The sequence below is a fragment of the Rhamphochromis sp. 'chilingali' genome, assembly GCF_963969265.1.
Source record: "Rhamphochromis sp. 'chilingali' genome assembly, chromosome: 4".
Taxonomy (NCBI): domain Eukaryota; kingdom Metazoa; phylum Chordata; class Actinopteri; order Cichliformes; family Cichlidae; genus Rhamphochromis; species Rhamphochromis sp. 'chilingali'.
Genome location: NC_137948.1, coordinates 612,501 through 635,854, shown reverse-complemented (window position 1 = coordinate 635,854; position 23,354 = coordinate 612,501). Strand labels below are relative to the sequence as shown.

Here is a 23,354-nt window from a genome sequence, read left to right as displayed (position 1 = left end):
CGAGTGGGTCACCTTTACGTTTCATCGTAAAGGTATCGTCCAATCACGTTCCCTCTTTGTTTCTGTTGCCATAGCGACTGGCCTCAGTTGGCCTGGATGCCAAGAACACGGTGTGCGTCTGGGACTGGAGAAGAGGACGTGTCCTCGCCACGGCCACCGGACACTCGGACAGAGTACGTGCCGGCGCACACGCGTTTACCTGCAGGCGTACCTGAGGAGTAACGCCGCTCTCGCTTTTCCCACAGATCTTCGACGTGTGCTGGGATCCGTTCCAGGCCGGCCGGCTGGTCAGCTGCGGAGTCAAGCACATCAAGGTGGGGCAGCACCTGGGTGGTCACATGACGGAGGGGTTCACAGGCAGCTGTGGGTGCTGGGATCAGCCGCACATCATCCCGCCTGCAGCGGACGATGTGCGGCTGAAAAGTACAGGAGACGTTTAAACCCGGTGATGATTTCGACCTCACACCTCTGTCACGTACAGAGCTGTGCAAAACTCTTGAGCTGCTCCTCACTCTGTGCAGCATCAGGTAATGTTCAGATGTTGACTCACAGGTGGGTGAGAGAAGGAAGACAGGACAAAGACATGCTGTGGAAGAGAGACAGATTAATAACAGGTATGATTCAGTGCAGAGAGGTCTGTAACACATAGTGAGTGAAGAAGAAACACCCAGTGCATCATGGGAATAACAGCAGCCTGCACCTGTTGCAGCGTCACTAAGGGAGGATTCAGGGTCACAGCTTGTTTGAGTTGTAAAAACTGATTCTTATTTTCCTGCGACAGATAAAGAAGTGTGGGGGCTCAAGACTTTTGCACGGTCCTGTATGGGGTTGAAATGGTCCTTCTACTGCTCGCCGTCGATAACCTACTCAGCACGCCAGCATGGCTGGCACCACTTCCTGTGCTAATCTGCGCCCTCTCTGTTTCCTGTGTGCGTAGTTTTGGACTCTGTGTGGCAACGCTCTGACTCCGAAGCGAGGGATTTTTGGGAAAACGGGCGACCTGCAGACCATCCTGTGCGTCTCTGCGGCCAAAGACGAGCTCACGTACTCCGGCGCTCTGAACGGGGACGTTTACGTGTGGCGAGGACTCACGCTGATGAGGACCGTACAGGCTGCACACGGGGTACACACACACACACACACACACACACACACAGAGCTTTACCTGTAAAACAGGTGGAGCTCGAGAGCAGCATCCACCCTGATGGAAACGCTTTCTCCTCCAGGTAACGCGAGGATCAAACATGGCCGACCTAACCCGAGCAGGTGATTAACCCACAGCTGCACCTGTGCTGGGAAGGGGCTGATGGGAAATGTGTTGTTCTTCTGCAGGCGGGGATCTTCAGCATGCACGCCTGTGAGGAAGGATTCGCCACCGGAGGGCGAGACGGCTGCATCAGACTGTGGGATGTGGACTTCAAACCCATCACAAAGATCGACCTGAGGGAGGCGGAGCAGGGCTACAAAGGTCTGATCTGGTCCCCTCTGTCACACCGGGGTCACTCAGGGGTCACACCGGGGTCCACCTGCTCAGGGTCGCCTCTGCTTTGGTTTTGTATTTGATCAACCACAGCGGCAAAAAAGTTGTCAGTGCTTCACAGAAAGTGAATCTACAGCAGGCTGAGTCTTACCTGCTGCTCACCTGGCTCTGGCAGAGACGCCGGATTCCCAAATCACATGTGATCACATTTATTATTAATAATAATAATAATAGTACATGTTATTTAAAAGCGCCTTTAAAACACCCAAGCACACAGGTACAGCAAATAAAACAGGCATAAAAACGTGAACTGTACACAATAATAAGCGTAGCAGATAAAAAGATCATGGATGATTTATATGGAGTAGGCGGTCTTAAATAGGTGGGGTGATGTCGAGGGGGAATTCCAGGGTCGAGACGAGAGGAAGGAACAGAAAGAGATGTATGCCTTACATGTATGGAGGAGTATTTAAAATGAATGGCAGATTTGACCGGGAGCAGTGAAGCTGCTTCAGGACAGGCGTGCTGTGATGTCCTCGTGACAACACGGGCAGCAGAGCTCTCGACACGTTGAAGCGTACTGATGGATTTTTGTGTTACAGTAGTCGATCTGAGACGCAGCAATGTGTTTGTTAAATGTGAGTTCTGTGATTGGTGGCCCCCGTCCCAGAGTTTCCTGTTTCCTGTCTCAGGTCTGTCGATCCGTAGCGTGTGCTGGAAGGCCGACCGCATCCTGGCCGGGACTCAGGACAGTGAAATCTTCGAGGTGATGGTCCGAGACCGGGACAAACCAGTTCTACTGATGCAGGGTCACAGCGAGGGCGAGCTGTGGGCGCTGGACGTGCACCCCAAACAGCCCGTCGCCGTCACCGGGAGTGACGACCGCTCCGTGAGGTCGGTCCAACTGCACCGCAGACCGCTCACGCCCTCCCGCTCACCTGGTGTCCTCCTAACCTGTTGCTCACCTGTGTCTCAGGCTCTGGAGCCTTCCTGACCACACTCTGCTGGCTCGCTGCAACATGGAGGAGTCCGTTCGAAGCGTTTCTTTCAACAATGACGGTTCTCAGCTCGCTCTGGGCATGAAGGATGGCTCGTTTACGGTGCTGCGTGTCAGGTGACCTCTCTTACCTGTCGATAAGATTATGTACAGGTGTGTTATCGCCTCAAATTAAACAGGAGCTTAAAGCCGATCTGTGACCAGCGAGCTCAGGGAAGCTGACGTCTGCGTTAACAAATGCTGACGTGGAAAACTGTTGGCGGCCTCGCGCTTCCTAAATCTCTGCGGTAACGGTCACAGGTAATGGACCCCACTGATCACGATCGGGTGCTCTTTGTGATAAAGACCACTTCCTGCTATGTGACAGCGGTCTTTAAGCAGGTTAAACATAATTGGCGTGTGTTGCTGTGGTTCTTAGAAATGGGCGGGGTTAAAAGGCTAAGATGGTGGTTTACCATCCGTGCTCCGGTTAGTGAGGCCTGCTAATGCGTGTGTTTGTGCAGGGACATGACAGAGGTTGTGCACATCAAGGACAGGAAGGAAGTGATCCACGAGCTGAAGTTTTCTCCGGATGGTTCTTTCCTGGCGGTCGGGTCCAATGACGGGATGGTGGACGTGTATGCCGTCGCACAGCGCTACAAGAAGGTAGGCGAGTGCAGCCGCTCCGCCTCCTTCATCACCCACCTGGACTGGTCGGTCGACAGCCGCTTCCTGCAGACCAATGACGGTGCCGGGGAGCGGCTCTTCTACAGGATGCCAGGTACACAGGAACACCTGAGACTTGGTTTTGTCCTCCCGGTTTCCACACAGCTGTGGTCTTCAGGGGACAAAAATGTCCCCACTTCATTTTAGCGTGTTTTAAATTAGTATAAATTGTCAATCAGTTCAGCGTTACAGTTTGACTGAAGACATTAACACAAAATTTACCCAACATTTGACATTTTAGGGCCACCAGACCTTGTTTACATAAAGTACACTTTGTTTTTGAGCGAAAATAAAACGAGACAATAAAATATTCCATCCATCCATCCATTCGCTTCCGCTTATCCTTTTCAGGGTCGCGGGGGGCGCTGGAGCCTATCCCAGCTGTCATAGGGCGAGAGGCGGGGTACACCCTGGACAGGTCGCCAGTCTGTCGCAGGGCCAACACACAGGGACAGACAACCATTCATACTCACATTCACACCTAGTGGCAATTTGGGTTATCCAATCAACCTATCCCCACAAGCTGCATGTCTTTGGACGGTGGGAGGAAGCCGGAGTACCCGGAGGGAACCCACGCAAACACGGGGAGAACATGCAAACTCCACACAGAAAGACCCCGGCCTGATGTTGGAATTGAACTCAGGACCTTCTTGCTGTGCGGCAACAGTGCTAACCACCGTGCCTAAAATATTTAAGGGTTTAGATAATTTGAACTATTTCAGTGGTTCCCAAACTTTTTTTGCTGGCCCCCCTTTGTTTTACAAGAAAAATCCATCAAACATTTAGTGAACAATTAAGCAAATACAAGTAACCTGCAATAAATCACAGGTAGTAATAAAATAAACCACTAACTCTTTTATGCTGCGTCCGCACCTACACGGGTACTTTTGAACACGCAGCTGTTTCGTCCACGTAAACGGCGTTTCGAATCACCGAAAACTGAGATTTTTTAAAACTTCTTTTTTGTGTTTCCGTGTGGACGAGGAATACAGAGTTGGTCACACAACATCAAAGGTATGTGCCTTTATTCACGTCACGCTGTGGCCACGTTATTGTTTACATGAGATGAACTGCAGAATGATAGAGACAAAATACTGTTAATCTGACTGTCTGCAGGTTTTACACGCAGTTACTGTCCCTCCATTAGAAAGGCAGAGGCGTCACGGTGTGATTATTTTACTGTAGTTGTTTTTTCTGTGTAATAATGTTCAACATTGCATCAATACATGTTTCAAAAAATGCCTCTCTGTGCAAAATGTGTTCAAAAACATAAACAGCTGTGGGATCCTGTTAGTCTGTGATTTGAACCGGGGAACAAATCGTGGCAGGATCAGCCTGATGTTATTTGTATCCTGCTGTAACTTTACTGTATAAAGAGCAAACATCTCCAACATGTCAGGAGCAGTTAGTCATCATACGAAGTGTTTAAAAAATCAAGTGTTTATTAAAATCAAGAATGTGGATTCTCACTGAACCTGAAAAGAGAGTATTAGCCAAAGGACTCAATCTTGCCATTTCTCCACAACAGTTGCCCATAGTGGACCTCATCACAGCCACAGAATCTGCCATACGGACTAATAAATGATCACAGACAGAAGCAGAGCAAATCAGGATGAAAGTCTCAGCCACGCTCTCCAGTGCCAAAGTCCCTCCATCCAACCTCACAATACAGGAAAAGAAGGCCGTCGCTTCCCTGAGCAAAGACCACAACATCACTGTTTTACCAGCTGATAAGGGAAGATGCACCGTGGTCCTAAACACTACAGATTACGATACAAAGATCACTACTCTCCTCGGGGACAACAATACCTACGAAGCCCTAAAGCGAGACCCCACAAGCAGCTACAAAAAGAAAGTTATAGCTTGCCTTCAAGACTTTGAAAAGGACAAAATTATTGACCGCCTCCCGTATCACCGCCTTTACCCAGGGGATGCCATACCCTGCATTTACGGACTTCCTAAGCTCCACAAGGAAGCTGTCCCACTCAGACCCATAGTCAGGAGCATAAACTCAGCTACTTATAACATCTCGAAACACCTTGCTACCATCCTAGCACCTCTCGTGGGGAACACCCCACACCACATCAAGAACTCCACCGACTTCACCGACAAGGTCCAGAAACTTACCCTGGATCCAGATGAAACCATGGTGTCCTTTGATGTAATAATAATAATAATGGATTGGATTTATATAGCGCTTTTCAAGGCACCCAAAGCGCCTGGTTTTATGGGTTGTCGTTAGCAACAACGACGGTAAAACCATTGCATGTCCGCTTGTTTATTTTCCACATAAACCTTTCACAATAAAGCTCAAGATCCTGTTGAGACTTTTTTAAAATAAACAGAATCACGTGAAAAAGTATTATTGACGGATGAGAAGCAAAAAAAGAGCCGTTAGGTGCTAAAAAATAAAGCTTAGACTCAAACGTTAGAACAGGCTTTTCCCCGCAGCACGCCGTGTAATAAATACTCACAAAGAAAACGGCGCCATTACAACTTATGTCTAAAAATGTATCGTTTCATGCATCGGTTAAAACACTCGACTCCAGCTACACGACGCCCAGCTGGAAACACTTCACCTACCCGGGATTCACAGAATTTACAGAAAATATAAATTTTTTTGTGATTTATATCGTTATCGGACGATAGATGTTTTATATCGGGATATGAGATTTTGGTCATATCGCACAGCCCTACAAGAAGTGGAATCCTTCACTGCGCACATTAACGCTGTGGATAAAAAAGTTCACCAGGAAGACACAAAGGACGACTGTTTGCCTTTCCTGGACTGCGCTGTGCACATTGAAGAGAACGGCAAGTTTACCGGAAGCCCACACACACGGACCAGTACCTCCTCTTTGACTCCCATCACCCTCTGGAACACAAACTTGGAGTAATTAGGACCCTACACCACCGGGCAGAACATGTTCCCTCTAAGCCTGAAGGAAAAAGAAGGAACACACACATGTAAAGGAAGCACTCAAAACCTGCGGCTATCCTAAATTCAAGGTTCAAGGTTCTTTATTTGTCACATGCATAGTTATACAAGTATAACACACAGTGAAATGTAGCCTGACACGCGCCTCGACATGTGCAAAAAAATTGGGGGGGATATATATATAGTATATACATTGGGTGAATGTGCAGTAGTAGCAGCAAGCAGGTGAATTCTGTACATTAATATGAATAGACATCTGACTATTTTACAGGATAGACAATATAAACATATTTAAAATTAAAGGAATTGAAATGTACATTGTGCCTTGGTTTAGTGTCTGGAAGAGTCCTGACTCAGTCAATTATAGATGATGTGAGAGTGCAGGTGTGTGTGTTTAGGGCCCGGATGGCTTGGGGATAGAAGCTCCTCTTGAGTCTCTCTGTCCTTGCCCGGAAGATGCGGAACCTTCTACCAGATTGCAGAAGTTGGAACAGTTTGTTGCCAGGATGGGACGGGTCCTTCAGTATCTGCTCTAGTCCGGCATCTCCTGGTGTAGGTGTCCTGAAGCGGGGGGAGAGCAATCCTGCAGCAGCGTTCTGCTGTACGGATCACTCTCTGGAGAGCTTTTTGGTCCTTCACACAGCTGTTCCCAAACCACGATGTCATGTTCTGTGTGAGGATGCTCTCCACAGCGCCTGTATAGAAAATCCTGAGGATCTTTGGAGAGACCCTGAACTTCCTCAGTTGTCGTAGGTGATACAGGCGCTGCCTAGCCTTTTTGGTCTGGACCTGAATGTGGGCAGCCCATGTCAGGTCTGAGGAGATGTGGACACCAAGATACTTGAAGGACTGCACCCTCTCCACTGGAGCTCCATTGATGATAATGGGCTTGTAGTCTCTGTGCTGACCCCTTCTGAAGTCCACCACCAGCTCCTTGGTCTTGCTGACGTTCAGCTGGAGGTGGTTGTCCTGGCACCACGATGCCAGATTCTTCACTTCATCCATGTAGGCCGCCTCATCGTTGTTGGAGATGGCACCCAACACCACTGTGTCGTCAGCAAACTTCACAATGGTGTTGGAGCCATGGGTGGCCACACAGTCTGAAGTGTAGAGGGAGTAGAGCAGTGGCGAGAGGACACATCCCTGAGGTGCTCCTGTGTTGATGGTGATGCTGTTGGAGAAGCACCTGCCCACCCTCACCACCTGAGTTCTGCCAGTGAGGAAGTCCAACACCCATGCACACAGACGGCTGTTAAGTCCCAGATCCCTCAGCTTTGTGAACAGTCTGCAGGGCACTATTGTGTTAAACGCTGAACTGTAATCAACAAACAGCATTCGCACACAGTTACCCTGTTTCTTGTCCACGTGGCTGAGGGTGGTGTGTAGGACGTGGGCGATGGCATCCTCTGTGGATCTGTTGGATCTGTAGGCGAACTGCAGCGGATCTGTGGTGTCTGGGATGGAGGAGGAGATGATGTTCTTCAGCAGCCTCTCAAACACCTTCATTACTACCGAGGTCAGTGCAACTGGCCGGTAATCGTTCAGGGATGAGGGTTTGCTGTTCTTGGGCACAGGGATGATGATGGATCTTTTGAAGCATGTGGGGACCACAGACTTCGCCAGGGACTCGTTGAAGATGTAAGTGAACACACCTGCTAGCTGGTCAGCACAGCAGCGCAGCAGACGGCCGGTGATGCCGTCTGGCCCCGCCGCTTTCCTTGTGTTCACTCTCCTCAGTGCTGCTCGGACGTCATGCTCCGCGATGCTGGTCACCGGTCTCTCGGGTGGGCGTTCTTAAAGTCAGCAAAGAGGCACAGAAAAGAAGCTCAGACACCAGCGAGGGAGGATAAGAAGGACAGACGCAACAACATTGTCATCCCCTATGTAGCCGGTGTATCAGAGAAACTCAGGAGAGTTTTCTCCAAGCATGACATCCCGGTGTATTTCAGACCCAGCAACACGCTCAGACACAAACTGGTTCACCCGAAAGACAAAACGCCAAAACACAAACTTAACAATGTGGTGTATGCTGTACAGTGCAGCGAGGAATGCCCAGACCTCTACATCGGAGAGACCAAACAGCCACTTCACAAGCGCATGGTACAACATAGAAGAGCCACCTCCACAGGACAAGACTCAGCAGTCCATCTGCATCTAAAGGTCAAAGGTCACTCTTTGAGGATGCCAATGTTCACATTTTGGACAGAGAGGACAGATGGTTTGAAAGAGGAGTGAAAGAAGCATCTATGTCCACTGTGAGCGACCATCTTTGAACAGAGGCGGGGTTTACGACACCAACTCTCTGCCATCTATAATCCAGTTTTGAGATCCTTCCCAGACGCCTTAACGCCCACTCACATCCTGGGCCATCTGACCTCAGGAAATCACATGATAAGGTGGGGCCAGGTTTCACAATGAACACACCCGAAACTCTGGCTGATTGGGACCCACACCCAGTTTCACACCTTGGCTCAGGCGATTAGAGGATCATCAGGGGGTCCTTTTGTCCCTCTGTGGGGGGTCACTCCCACTAGGTTTAAATCTGGGACTCCCCACCATTTGACCTTAGAACTGAAGAAGCTTCTCGGATGAGAGGTGAAACGTCTTCAAGCAACTTAAAGAAGTCCAGACGCTTTTCTTTGTAAGCTCCTTTGACTACGATGACCTGGATGACTGAGAACCTCACAGACAATGTGGGATACTGTTTGTCCGTGATTTGAAGAGCCCAGCGCTGCTGGGCCCTCGGGACGCAGGGAAACTAACTCTGCAGGGGAGACCTACCTCTGCACTTGTGCAGGTGAAGCCAAAGGGAAGATTTGCTTCACCATATTTTCTAGTCTTTGGCTTGGAAGGAAGTTGGTTTGGAAACATATTTGGCGATGCTTCATCTCCTGCTTTGCGTTTGTGTGGGAACCCCGTCGAAACACCTGTCCATGATGCTAGCAGTGTCCAAGGGTTATTTTTTTGGGGGGGGGTTTCTTACCGCGCCCCCCTGCAATGGCTCTGCGGGGGGGCAGGCCCCACACTTTGGGAAGATCTGGACTATTTGGGCGACCGTGGCTCAGGGGGTTGGGAATCGCATCTCTAACCGGAAGGTCGCCGGTTCGATCCCCGGGCTCTCTGTCCTGGTCGTTGTGTCCTTGGGCAAGACACTTTACCCTACCACCTACTGGTGTTGGCCAGAGGGGCCGATGGCGCGATATGGCAGCCTCGCTTCTGTCAGTCTGCCCCAGGGCAGCTGTGGCTACAACTGTAGCTGCCTCCACCAGTGTGTGAATGTCAGAGTGAATGAATAGTGGCATTGTAAAGCGCTTTGGGTGCCTTGAAAAGCGCTATATAAATCCAATCCATTATTATTATTATTATTATTATTATTATTATTATTTGACGAACCACAGAGTGCTGTATGTTGAATTCTAGTGAAAATGTTTTCTTTTCAATCATTTACAAATTTTAAATGGCAGCACATAATCACACCTGTGGTCCTCAGGGCTCAAAAATGACCCCGTTTGCTTTGACTGTTTATAAAGCAACAAGTATAAAATATCATCCATCTCTGTGTTTCAAGGTTTTATTCAACTTTATTCCAACTCATTGCCTGACAGTTTTCTATATTTTGGCATGGTAGGAACACCAGGGCATGAGTCTGAGTGAAGGCAAACTTTCACGAGGACAAAGGCGTGTCCATATTTGACCCAAGTGCAGGAGGAAGCTCAGGTTTATTCCTCTGCACTGGTCCCATCATGGACAGCTTTCTTTCTGCAGTTGCAGGCCAAGGGTCATATACAGTAAACAAGCTGTTACAGGTGATTGTTTTCTTTTGGAAACCTGCAATGTTAGGGACAACTCGCGTGTCCTGACTGCAGGCCAGACGGTTTGCCATCGTACACTAGCATGTACAGCTGGACCTGCATCACATGCTGCCCATGTTTTTATCTCATAGCTCCCTGGTTTACTTGGATGTTCTGTTGGACAGAGTCCTCTGAAGAGGACTTGGTGCTCATACAGTCACATCAGTACCAGGATCTTACATCACAGCAGGAGAAACACCCACTTGTTCCATACACCTCATGGGAGCACGTTTGTGTCATGAACGATGATCATCTATTGTGTCTTTATCATGAAATGATATCACTTTTGTGCTTCTATAATTAAATTAAATAATTAATCTTGTGTCACCTTTAAAACTTCTCTACCAGACTCAGGATGTCATAAACTGGCCGTAGCGACTCTACTGGATGCACGGCAGTAAGAATCAACACACCCACATATGCCTACAGCTGCATTCGGTCCATTTTTCTTCCTCTCTCGTTGTCCCTCCTTGTTCGTCATTGAGTTGGCTGTAGAGCAGGTCATCTGCTAATTGGATGGTTTTTGGTTCAATCTCTGTGTGCTCTAGTCTGGAGTTCTTACCAAGGTGTCCTTGGGCAAGTTACTGAACCCCAACTTGGTCTCTGATGCATCCATTGGCATGTGAACTTTGAAAAGCATAAAACAAGCAGAATACACTGTGTGTAATTCTTTCAGTGCTCGAGTAGAAAAGCAATCGCAGGAGTATGGGACCTGGCACATGTGCTTGGACTGTGGTAGACTGTCTTTCTCTGAGGCTCATGAGAGAGTCAGGCATTGTCTGTCACTGGGAAGTAGAGCAGGGCGATATGGCCAAAAATATTTATCACGATATACATTTGAAAATTTGCGATAACGATATAACTGACAGTATAATTGACACGAGACAAAATACTTTACAACTCCACAACTTTATTAGTGCAAAAAAACCCATCAGTGTATTTTCACTTAAAGAAGCAGCTGTTTTAAGTGCATTAAAGTTATATAAAAATGTAACAGTGCAAATTCCTCGCTGACAGTTTAACCAAAAGGCGTTTCCAGTGGAAACTGGCCGACACATCCTCAGCATAACCATGTATAATATCCACAAAACTTAAAAAGAGGTTAAACACACACAGTACAGTAACATTATGTTGAAGCACAGTACGTATCGCTCCGCCTACGATAGCCGTAATGCTCCGACAATCCATCAAGCGGTGCGGCTTCGTAGCTCAGCAAAGTCGTACTAAAACATCTGACAGATTTATCCTAACACCGTGTACATAAAATCGTTTTGAGGTCATAAACAAGAACAGAATTCACAAGCCTCAAGTGCAGTGGAGGCTTGTGAACATACTTTCTGTGTATGTATTATTGTAGGGTCTACCTTACAGTATGAAGCACCTTGATGCTGTTGTAAAAATACAATTGAATGGAATGCAGAGCACCTGCCTCCTCATTGTGCTGCCTGTTGGTGTTGTTGTGGTTATGACCTTTGCTCGACCCCACACATCAGTGATCCAAGATCAAAGATGTTTGGTGTGTAAATGTGACCCTTTGCAACCCTTTGTAATTTGGGGACATGTTTGTCCCCGAGGACCACAGGTGTTATAAAATCTAATACAAAATCCATAAATAAATCAAATTACTTAAAACTTAGTCCAGTCATGCATAGCATAGTACTGAATAACTGTTACTGTCAGACCATTTGATGATTAAAAACCCCATTTTTGATAGCAAAATTTCTGTAGAGGACAGAAATGTCCGAAAGACAACACAAGGGTTAATTGGAGCTCACCTGTCCTTACCTGGGACCAGTTGTGGGACTTGATGGTGCAGATTTGTGGGTCTTACCTACTTCCTTTCCCTGTCCTGCAGCGGGAAAGCTGGTTCCTAAAGAGGAGGCGAAAGGGATTCACTGGATGACGTGGACCGGTGTTGTCGGGCCGGAGGTGAACGGCATCTGGGTCAAATACTCCAACGTCACCAACGTAAACTCCGTGGACGCCAACTACAGCAGCGCTGTGCTGGTGGCTGGCGATGACCTTGGCCTCGTCAAGCTCTTCAGGTTCCCCTGCCTGAAGAAAGGCGAGTGATGCAAGCCGATAACATTTTTACTGAGGATCCACAGAGTCCGGCTGAGTGGTGGACCTCTGAGGTCGTCCTAATTCTGAGTCTTAGTCATTAGACCCGGAGTTACAGGCGTGGGACAGAATAGATTTGATGAGGATGTTTCTGGAGTGATGTGCGTTCTTATTCTTGTGTTTCTAACATCACACAGGGGCCAAATTTAAGAAGTACATTGGTCACTCTGCCCATGTGACCAACGTTCGCTGGTCCAGCGATCTGCAGTGGGTCATCAGCACCGGTGGTGCCGACCACGCCGTCTTCCAGTGGAGGTTCCTGCCCGAAGGTGTGATGAACGGTGTTCTGGAGCCCCTCCTACAAGGTGACGCAGAGCTTTCCTTTAGTTGCAGATGATGACGGCGCGGACCTCCCAGAAACTTTTCAGCAGTTAAACTAAATCAACAAACTGAGCTTGACTCTTTTATCATCCTAAAGTCTTTGCAGGTCATAATGGTGCGTTCACACTGAACACGACAGAAGCGACCAGAGTTTCAGGTTTACGGTCAATGGAGGAGCGCGATGAAGCGCGACTGGGGTTCCCGCGAAACTTCAGAAGCAGATTGGTGTCGCAAAAACGCTTTTCTGCCTGATTCGCGCAAACAATTAGCGCGACTGATGCGATGGAAAACACGCGCTGCAGTTTGTGTTGCATTTTGTGCATTCGCACTTATCGCATCTACCACTCGAGTTGGAAAAATCTGAACTCCAATCAGGAGCCTGATGACGTGATGCTCTGGTTCAAAGGGGCAGGTCCAGCCAAAGCCCTTCATTCTTCATTCAATATGGAGGAAAGGCTCATCAACGCCGTAGCCTACCACCCGGAGCTGTATGACACCAGCTGCCTGTTTACAATGAATTAATGTAGGCAGTTAATTTGTGCATGTTGTCATATAGGAATATATGTTTTTGTTTATTAATAAACAGCACACCGTGGTCCCGCTCTTCATCCGTCACTGCCTCACGTTTTCGCAGGTTTTTTTATTGCACAGTACAACTTTCAACAATGCGCATTGCATTCTGCAGCCTGATTGACAAATCTCCTCCGTGTCGTGTCTCCTGCGCTTGTTTGGTTTTGATAACCATCACGTCCAATTACGCCGCTGCTCTGCTCTCCACAGTAAATAGAGAAGGGAGAACCTCTCTTCAAACGCTAGATCGACAGCTGCCATCTTGCAAACATACCATCTGGCATTACTTCCGCCCACATTTCCACTTCCCTATTGCATATTAAGTGTGACCAGTTTGCTTTAGACACGCTTCGAGGTGCGAATGTGCACGCGACCAGCCAGGGGCGTCTGGCGCTTTTTGGTCGCTTCTATCGCGTTCGGTGTGAACGCACCGTAAGAATCAGGTCTCCAAATCCAGTCTCCTCCTGCAGCTGCAGATTATTCATAATGATCCAAATCACTGTTCTTGTCCCGCCTCGCACCTTCTCCATTTGAAAACTCGAGCTAACTTATTGCCACACATGACAAAAGTACAGAATGCCCTGTAAAAACAGAGTGAAGAAGAAACACCCAGTGCATCATGGGAATCCCCGGCAGCCTACGTCTATTGCAGCATAACTAAGGGAGGATGCAGGGTCACCTGGTCCAGCCCTAACTATATGCTTTAGCAAAAAGGAAAGTTTGAAGCCTAATCTTGAAAGTAGAGATAGTGTCTGTCTCCTGAATCCAAACTGGAAGCTGGTTCCACAGAAGAGGTGCCTGAAAACTGAAGGCTCTGCCTCCCATTCTACTTTTAAATACTCTAGGAACAACAAGTAGGCCTGCAGAGCGAGAGCGAAGTGCTCTAATAGGGTGATATGGTACTACAAGGTCATTAAGATAAGATGGAGCCTGATTATTTAAGACCTTGTATGTGAGGAGCAGGATTTTGAATTCTGGATTTAACAGGAAGCCAAAGCAGGAGAAATCTGCTCTCTCTTTCTAGTCCCTGTCAGGACTCTTGCTGCAGCATTTTGGATTAACTGAAGGCTTTTCAGGGAGTTTTTAGGACTTCCTGATAATAATGAATTACAGTCGTCCAGTCTGGAAGGAATAAATGCATGAACTAGTTTTTCAGCGTCACCTCTGCTTATCGCTGACTCATATTTTTCACCCGTGCCGTGTCTTCAGAGGGTTACGCCGACTCCAACAGCGGCGAGTCGGACTCAGACGTGTCAGATGTGCCGGAGCTCGACTCGGACATCGAACAGGAAGCTCAGACCAGCTACGAACGTCAGGTGACTGGGACACAAACGCTCCCACCTGCAGTCAAAAAGCCGTCTGACTCACCTGTCTCTGTCTGCAGGTGTATAAGGAGGACCTGCCACAACTCAAGAAGAAGCTGATTGGTTCCCTGAAGCGGCAGAAAGCTCCAGAGGAGGGGCTTCGTCTGCAGTTTGTTCACGGGTAAACTATCCACATCAGACATGGATCTGGTCTCGTGAGTAAATAATGTAAATAAACCTCCGTTTGTGCTGCTTCCTGTTTGCTGCAGGTACCGGGGCTTCGACTGCCGTAACAACCTGTTCTACAGTCAGGCGGGAGAGGTGGTGTACCACGTGGCCGCCGTCGCTGTCGTCTACAACCGGCTGCAGCACAGCCAGAGGTTTTACCTCGGGCACGACGATGACATCCTTAGCCTCGCCGTCCACCCGCTCAAAGACTACGTGGCCTCGGCACAGGTATGCCCGGCCGATCGCAGCATGTCGCGTTTCCGAGACGGTTTCTGATTGGCTGTTCCTGTGTACAGGTGGGCAGAGACCCGGCCATACATGTGTGGGACATCCAGACCCTGAAGTGTCTGTCGCTGCTCAAAGGACACCACAGCAGGGGCGTGTGTGCTCTGGAGTTCACAGGTAAGCTGACTGCACGCCGTGCCATCGGGCATCAATATTTCTATCCCTAAGCCCTCACCTGTTATCGCTAACTCAGCGGGTTAGCTCAAGTAGAAACAGCTGTTGTTCCCAATCCTTCCTTCACACTGCTTTCTGACGTAACTCCTCTCTTGGTACTTCTCAGCTGATGGGAAGAGTTTGATCTCAGTGGGATTCGATGAATTTCACTCCATCATCATCTGGGACTGGAAGAAAGGAGAGAGACTAGCCAAGGCCAGGTAAACACACCTGGATTAAGTCAGCTAGTCCTGCCGTAAGATGGTCGTGCTTTTGTAAGCTCACAGTTTCTCGCAGTGGTTGCCGAGTGTTAGGGAAAATATTCTAAAACACTTCTTCAGTAAAGACTCAGAGAAGAGAAACACACAGAGTTCTTGCTAGCAAGGGCAGCTCCCTACTGAGAGACTCCGGTGAGGAGCTGACCTGGTCTTTATTTTATACTCCATTGAACGTGTGTGTGTGTGTGTGTGTGTGTGTGTGTGTGTGTGTGTGTGTGTGTGTGTCCTGCTGATCAAAGGGTCATAAAAGGCACATCCTTGGTCAGGAAGAGGGTAGACCTCCCTCAACCTAGATAACATTGGTGAGGAAGTCAAGCAGTTAAAGCACTTAGACTAAAACAGACGTAACTACACTGAACAAAAATATAAACGCAACACCTTTGTTACTGCTCCCATTCCCCATGGGATGGACGTAGAGACCTAAAATTCATTCCAGATACACAATATAACCATCCCTCCCAAACAGTGGTCACAAATCAGTCCAAATGTGTGGTAGTGGGCACATCTGCTATATTGAGATAATCCATCCCACCTCACAGGTGTGCCACATCAGGATGCTGATCTGACATCATGAGTAGTGCACAGGTGTACCTCAGACTGCCCACAACAAAAGGCCACCCTGGAATGTGCAGTTTTGTCTCACAGCAAAATGCCACAGATGCCACAAGCAATGAGGGAGCGTGCAATTGGCATGCTGACAGCAGGAATGTCAACCAGATCTGTCGCCCGTGCATTGAATGTTCATTTCTCAACCATAAGCCGTCTCCACAGGCGTTTCCGAGAATATGGCAGCACATCCAACCGGCCTCACAACCGCAGACCTCGTGTAACCACACCAGCCCAGGACCTCCACATCCAGCAGGTTCACCTCCAAGATCGTCTGAGACCAGCCACCCAGACAGCTGCTGGAACAATTGGTTTGCACAACCAAACAATTTCTGCACAAACTGTCAGAAACAGTCTCAGGGACGCTCAACTGCATGCCCGTCGTCCTCATCGGGGTCTTGACCTGACTCCAGCTCGTTGCCGTAACAGACTTGTGTGGGCAAATGCTCACATTCGATGGCGTCTGGCACGTTGGAGAGGTGTGCGCTTCACGGATGAATCATGGTTCACATTGTTCAGGGCAGATGGCAGCTGAGAATGTCCCAGTTCTTGCATGGCCAGCATACTCACCGGACATGTCACCCATTGAGCATGTTCGGGATGTGCTTGACCGGCGTATACGACAGCGTGTACCAGTTCCCACGAATATCCAACAACCTCGCACAGCCATTGAAGTGGAGTGGACCAACATTCCACAGGCCACAATTGACAATCTGATAGACTCCATGCGACGATGTGTTGCACTGCATGAGGCAAATGGTGGTCACACCAGATACTGACCGGTTCTGGGTCCCCAGACCCCCAATAGCGCAAAAAACTGCACATTCCAGGGTGGCCTTTTGTTGTGGGCAGTCTGAGGTACACCTGTGCACTACTCATGATGTCAGATCAGCATCCTGATGTGGCACACCTGTGAGGTGGGATGGATTATCTCAATATAGCAGATGTGCCCACTACCACACATTTGGACTGATTTGTGACCACTGTTTGGGAGGGATGGTTATATTGTGTATCTGGAATGAATTTTAGGTCTCTACGTCCATCCCATGGGGAATGGGAGCAGTAACAAAGGTGTTGCGTTTATATTTTTGTTCAGTGTACGTTAATCCTACCATAAAACAATAAGAGAAGGTATGACCTCTCTCGTGCTCCCAGGATGTGGGTGTGCATTCTAGTGTGGAATACACACCAAGCCTTTGCAGCCTGTTAAAGATCACACACAATTGATTATATGCCTCTAAGTATACATGGTTGAATATTTCCTAATACAAATAACTACATGCAGTATTCTACCATATGCAAACTTATATCACTAAAAGATTATACTGACTACTAAATACAATTTTCCATTAACACCGAGGGAAATGTTTGTGTCTCGTTTCACGTGTTTGAGCCGATTGGCTGAAAGCTTATGTGTCTGCAGGGGTCATAAAGACAAGATCTTCGTGGTGAAGAGCAATCCTTTCAGGATGGACAAACTGGTGACCGTGGGCATGAAACACATCAAGTTCTGGCAACATTCAGGTAGGCGTCGTTTCCTCTTTACCTGGAACTCACCTGACACGCTCAGCTCAACGAGGTAGGAGGGGTCACATGGGGCTGTCCCACATGTAGGGCTGCCACGATTACGTCGACTATCAAAATCATCGATGACTAATTTAATAGTCGACGCGTCATTTGAAGCTTTGTAAGATCCCAAAAGATGCAGGAATAAGTTGTAGGATTTAAGAGTGTAATAACAGACTGAAACAGAAGATGGCAGCACTGCATGCCAGCTGCCATTAAACCCCGAAGAAGAAGAAGAAGCTGTGTCCCAGAATTCATAGCGCAGCCCAGCTCAGTTTCCAACAATGGCGGCAGCGAGTTAGTTTTGTCACTGTCACTACCCGATCCGTACCGGAAACCCGATGGGTACCCCGCATGCGCGAAAGGTTTCTACTTCCAGTCGTAGCGTTTTACGATAGTTATGGGTCAGAGTATCTGTTAAGATGTTAAGAATAACAAGTATCTCTTAAAATGTTTGCAATAATGAAGCATTTCAATATAATGTAGACAAAAACGAAAAATAAGAAGAAAGTTACGGATCAGGACTCTCCGATCCTTACTGCGCATGTGCAGATGTTTTCTTCTTCTTCTGTTCGTTTAATGGCAGTTTACTCCCCAGTGTACGAGGATACCGCCACCTGCTGACCGAGCGAATAAACCCTATTATAAACTGAATTATCATCATTACAAACGTGTGTTAAATCTGATTTAGTGATAGTCGAGTGTGTTTATGCTCGTCTGTGAGGAGAGGATTGTTGGAATAGTGATGATGATGTGCGCTATCACTGTCAATTGTCAGTAAACACTTAATCTGGCTGATGAATCTACACGTGAGATATTACAAAGTCTGTGTTATTAACTCTGTAATTAGGCGCCATTCTTCTTATTTTACGGCGCTGTTGCTCAATCGGGGGACGCTCTCTGTTGAGGAGAAAAGCATGAATTTCTTTGTATACGGATTATCCATTGTTTAAATGTCCCGGGCAGTCGAAAAGGAGTCAGAGCTGTTGAGAAATGCTAGGAGCTAACTGGGCGATAACCGTATCATTCAAATATATTGAATGTCGCAATGTTGGCAAAGAGAGGAAGTGACGTAAGATTTGCGCATGCGGGGTACCGATCGGGTTTCCGGTACGGATCGGGTAGTGACAAGCACAGCCCAGCTCAGTTTCCAACAATGGCGGCAGCGAGTTTTTTTTTTAAATTTATTTTTTTAATTAGTAATATAAACATACAAACAAAATGCACCATATATTACAGATTCAGAAAATAGACATTTCTTACATATTAGCAACTTTCATATATAGTGAAAATAAAATATAAAGATGGGGTCACATAATTTAACAAATTATTAACTCACTAAATCAAAATCTTCCATAAAGGAAACAAAAAAAGCAGCCTTTTTCTTTTTAACTAAAGTCAAAGATTTAACCAACAGGTTTAAGTCGTTTTTCCAGTGAGCCAGTGTTGGTTTGGTCTTAAAAAAGCGACATTTATGTATAAAATGCTTGCACAAGATTAATAACACATTAACACCATAATTACCTTTCTTTTCTTTCAAAAACACTCCAAACATTATCATATTTAAGGGGCGGCAGCGAGTTAGTTTTGTCACTACCCGATCCGTACCGGAAACCCGATCGGTACCCCGCATGCGCAAATCTTACGTCACTTCCTCTCTTTGCCAACATTGCGACATTCAATATATTTGAATGATACGGTTAGCGCCCAGTTAGCTCCTAGCATTTCTCAACAGCTCTGACTCCTTTTCGACTGCCCGGGACATTTAAACAATGGATAATCTGTATACAAAGAAATACATGCGTTTCTCCTCAACAGAGAGCGTCCCCCGATTGAGCAACAGCGCCGTAGAATAAGAAGAATGGCGCCTAATTACAGAGTTAATAATGCAGACTTTGTAATATCTCACGTGTAGATTCATCAGCCAGATGAAGTGTTTACTGACAATTGACAGTGATAGCGCACATCATCATCACTATTCCAACAATCCTCTCCTCACAGACAAGCATAAACACACTCGACTTTCGCTAAATCAGATTTAACACACGTTTGTAATGACGATAATTCAGTTTATAATAGGGTTTATTCGCTCGGTCAGCAGGTGGCGGTATCCTCGTACACTGGGGAGTAAACTGCCATTAAACGAACAGAAGAAGAAGAAAGCATCTGCACATGCGCGGTACGGATCGGGTAGACCCGATTTGTACGGTCAGACTTTACACATGCGCAGTAAGGATCGGAGAGTCCTGATCCGTAACTTTTTTATTTTTCGTTTTTGTCTACATTATATTGAAATGCTTCATTATTGCAAACATTTTAAGAGATACTTGTTATTCTTAACATCTTAACAGATACTCTGACCCATAACTATCGTAAAACGCTACGACCGGAAGTAGAAACGTTTCGCGCATGCGGGGTACCCATCGGGTTTCCGGTACGGATCGGGTAGTGACAAGTTTTAATGTTACTCTTATTATTCTTTCTGGGTCACAAAATAAACGTTTAACATATTTTCAGGCGAGAATGTAGCTGTGTAAACCTCAAATATCTGCTCAGTTTATCAAGACACCGCATATTTTCAAAAGCGCTCCGACGTTTTCGGAGACGTCTGTTACCCACTAGCTCGTTAGCTAGGCGGGGGCTAGGCTAACTAGAGCCGTGAGAACACCGGACTCCCGGCAGATCGTTTTCAAACCCACCGCCGTCTTTCGCTACTCAGGTTAAACATGATATATGAGTCACTTAGATAACTTAAAAATGTTATTGTTTGGCTTTTTTCAGTATTTTATTTGTTCCTGAGTAAATCAGTTTGGCTGAGATTAAAGTTTTTACACAGCTGAATAAACATCAAGCAGACAGCTGATTATCAGAAGTGTGAGACGCTGGAGAATTTACTCCGGTGTCCTGTTATATTTTAGATAGCAAGGAGTTTATTAAACTTCACCGAAACAATCTGCAAATTTCATTAAAATTGAATAAACTATCATCTTGTCTTTATTTTTAGTTAGTACAGACCTTAAACACTTAAAGCTGTAAGCTAATGATAGTTATATAAGAGCAGATGCTGCTGGTGCAATAAGCTGTAGTTTTACATCCAATGGGTGATGATCTGATTAGTCGACTAATCGCAAAAATAATCGGTGACTAGTCGACTATCAGAATAATCGTTTGTGGCAGCCCTACCCACATGTGGTGGTTTTATTCACGCTCTGATAAAACGTGAACTTTAAAACGTTTCTTTTTAAATGGATGCTTGTAAACATCCGTTCCCGTCCCGCAGGCGGCGGTCTGACCTTCAAACGCGGGATTTTCGGGAACCTGGGGAAACAGGAGACGATGATGTCGGCGTGTTACGGTCGATCCGAGGACCTCGTTTTCTCCGGAGCCACGAACGGAGACGTTTACATCTGGAGAGACACGATGCTTATCAAGACCATCAAAGCCCACGACGGCCCCGTGTTCGCCATGTGCTCCCTGGACAAGGTGACGCTTCATCCTTTGTTATCTAAAGTGGAGGAGGGTTGAGTCTGTAGCAGGGTGGAGTAATACGAGCATGGACAAAAACGATCTTTTACATGATTGATTGATGATTGAAGATGATTGTCAAGAAGTGGCTGCAGGCAGCAGAGGACGCAAAGGCAGGACGCAACTCAAAACACAGCTTTATGCTGCAGGAGATACAGAACTAAACTAAACACACAGGAGGGAACTCAGCCGAAGGTGATCTAAGTAATGAGGCAGGGAAACATGACACACGTCACACAGGAGACTATCAAAGTAAAACAGGAAGCACTCGCACCACATGGCACATGACAGGGGAGAACGCTCAGGGAAATGAGCTAACGAGGGGGGGGGGCAGTTAAGGTGGTCGAGACACAGAGAGAGCGCGAGAGGGGAGACATGACAGGCTGGGGAGGAGAAACGTGAGGAGGAGGACAAGGGAACAGGAAAGGGGAAGAAGACACAGACACACCAAACTCATGAACCGAGAACATGAATACAAAGTAACACAAGAACTCAAAAACACTGGTGACCCGGAAGCATGACAACGATCCTTTCAAAATAAAATCATAACCACAGACTTGTTTGCATTTCTGCTTCCTGTGTCCAGGGTTTTGTGACGGGGGGGAAAGACGGCATCGTGGAGCTTTGGGACGACATGTTTGAGAGATGTTTGAAAACGTACGCCATCAAGCGGGCCGTCCTGTCTCCGTCCTCTAAAGGTAGGGGACGCCAGCATCGGGGTGTTTTTGAACGGCGCGAGCGCCTGAAGGTGATCGGTCGTGTTTTCTGAGCAGGGCTGCTGCTGGAGGACAACCCGTCCATCAGAGCCATCACGCTGGGCCACGGTCACATCCTGCTGGGAACCAAGAACGGAGAGATCCTGGAGATCGATAAGAGCGGCCCCATGACGCTGCTGGTGCAGGTAAGTTAACTTCACCAATCTGTCACGGGCTCTCCTGCTCTGCCCCCACCTCACTGAGATTGAATCGCTACAGTGCACTGACACAGTCACCTGTACACCTCACACCTGTGTGTGCCAGGGTCACATGGAGGGCGAGGTGTGGGGTTTGGCGGCACACCCTCTACTTCCTGTCTGTGCCACCGTCAGTGACGACAAAACTCTGAGGATCTGGGAGCTGTCAGCCAATCACCGCATGGTGGCTGTCCGCAAGCTCAAGAAAGGTGAGACGAGCAAATGTGAAACCTTGGCGTGCTCTCTTTCTTACCTGTGCTGTGTTTCCTGTCAGGTGGGCGGTGCTGTGCCTTCTCTCCGGACGGGAAAGCTCTGGCGGTCGGCCTAAATGATGGCAGCTTCCTGGTGGTGAACGCTGACACGCTGGAAGACATGGTGACGTTTCACCATCGCAGAGAGCTCATCTCAGACATCCGCTTCTCCCAAGGTACCTGAACTCAGCACACAGGTGTGGCACAGGATGAAGGTCACCGGTGGGTCGCTGATGAGTCAGGTGTGTGTTTCAGATGCGGGGAAGTACCTGGCTGTGGCCTCGCACGACTCTTTTGTGGATATCTACAACGTCCTGACCAGCAAGAGAGTCGGCATCTGCAAAGGAGCCAGAAGCTACGTCACTCACATCGACTGGGACTCCAGAGGTGAGACTCACCTGTGCTGCGGTCACTGGCGCCACCTTCAGGACACACTTTCCACTAATAGCAGGCTGCAGCTTTACATGACGGTGAGGTGGTGTCAGACTCTCATGTGCTACCTCTACAGGTAAGCTGCTGCAGGTGAACACCGGAGCCAAAGAGCAGCTATTCTTTGAGGCGCCGCGAGGACGCAGACAGAACATCAGCGTGGCCGAGGTCAGGAGCGCGCCGACAGCTCTGGTGAGGCGTTTCGACTGAACTGCAGAGGTCATGCCGTGTTTCTGTTTCAGTTCGAGAAGCTGGAATGGGCGAGCTGGACGTCCGTTTTCGGTCCCACCTGTGAGGGGATATGGCCAACGCTCAGCTTCATTAACGCCGCCTCGCTCACCAAAGACCGCAAACTGCTGGCCACCGGAGACGACTTCGGCTTCCTCAAACTCTTCAGCTTCCCGTCCAGGGTGAGAGAGGAGTCCACGCCACGTCTCAAAACGTCTACTTTCAAAGGCTCTGTTCATCTTAACCTCTGACCTCTGACCTCAGGGCCAGTTTGCCAAGTTTAAGAAGTATGTGGGTCACAGCTCCAACGTGACCAATGTCCGCTGGTCCAACGATGACACAGTGTTGCTGACAGTGGGCGGGGCTGATACAGCGCTGATGATCTGGACCAGAGAGCTGCCGGGTCACAAGGAGAGCAAAGCTGTGGACAGCGAGGAGTCTGACGACGACACAGAGGAGGACGGAGGTACACCGTGACCACGGCAACTCATTTCCACTTTACAGTCCCAGTTCAGAACAGCAGCTGCCTCGTTCAAGGAGGGGCAGCTGCTGTGATTGGTTGGAGG

The 23,354-nt window shown here is 47.9% G+C and overlaps 1 protein-coding gene across 4 annotated transcripts in view; it reads left to right on the top strand.

Annotated features, from left to right (window-relative positions):
* LOC308396230 (echinoderm microtubule-associated protein-like 6) overlaps positions 1-23,354 on the top strand; it is a 39,370-nt gene that overhangs the window by 3,279 nt on the left and 12,737 nt on the right. For 3 of the 4 annotated variants that reach the window (XM_080881383.1, XM_080881386.1, XM_080881384.1), the window contains exons 3-26: positions 75-173; positions 246-314; positions 938-1,123; positions 1,333-1,468; positions 2,173-2,374; positions 2,457-2,594; positions 2,981-3,237; positions 11,827-12,036; positions 12,230-12,397; positions 14,193-14,299; positions 14,368-14,468; positions 14,557-14,743; positions 14,812-14,917; positions 15,081-15,174; positions 17,261-17,361; positions 20,684-20,886; positions 21,515-21,626; positions 21,702-21,829; positions 21,948-22,089; positions 22,155-22,307; positions 22,387-22,518; positions 22,640-22,728; positions 22,803-22,970; positions 23,053-23,254. In XM_080881383.1, the coding sequence (XP_080737509.1) occupies positions 75-173; positions 246-314; positions 938-1,123; positions 1,333-1,468; positions 2,173-2,374; positions 2,457-2,594; positions 2,981-3,237; positions 11,827-12,036; positions 12,230-12,397; positions 14,193-14,299; positions 14,368-14,468; positions 14,557-14,743; positions 14,812-14,917; positions 15,081-15,174; positions 17,261-17,361; positions 20,684-20,886; positions 21,515-21,626; positions 21,702-21,829; positions 21,948-22,089; positions 22,155-22,307; positions 22,387-22,518; positions 22,640-22,728; positions 22,803-22,970; positions 23,053-23,254 (3,490 nt within the window). The remainder of the gene's footprint in view (positions 1-74; positions 174-245; positions 315-937; positions 1,124-1,332; positions 1,469-2,172; positions 2,375-2,456; positions 2,595-2,980; positions 3,238-11,826; positions 12,037-12,229; positions 12,398-14,192; positions 14,300-14,367; positions 14,469-14,556; positions 14,744-14,811; positions 14,918-15,080; positions 15,175-17,260; positions 17,362-20,683; positions 20,887-21,514; positions 21,627-21,701; positions 21,830-21,947; positions 22,090-22,154; positions 22,308-22,386; positions 22,519-22,639; positions 22,729-22,802; positions 22,971-23,052; positions 23,255-23,354) is intronic. The other variant, XM_080881385.1, reaches the window with a different exon arrangement.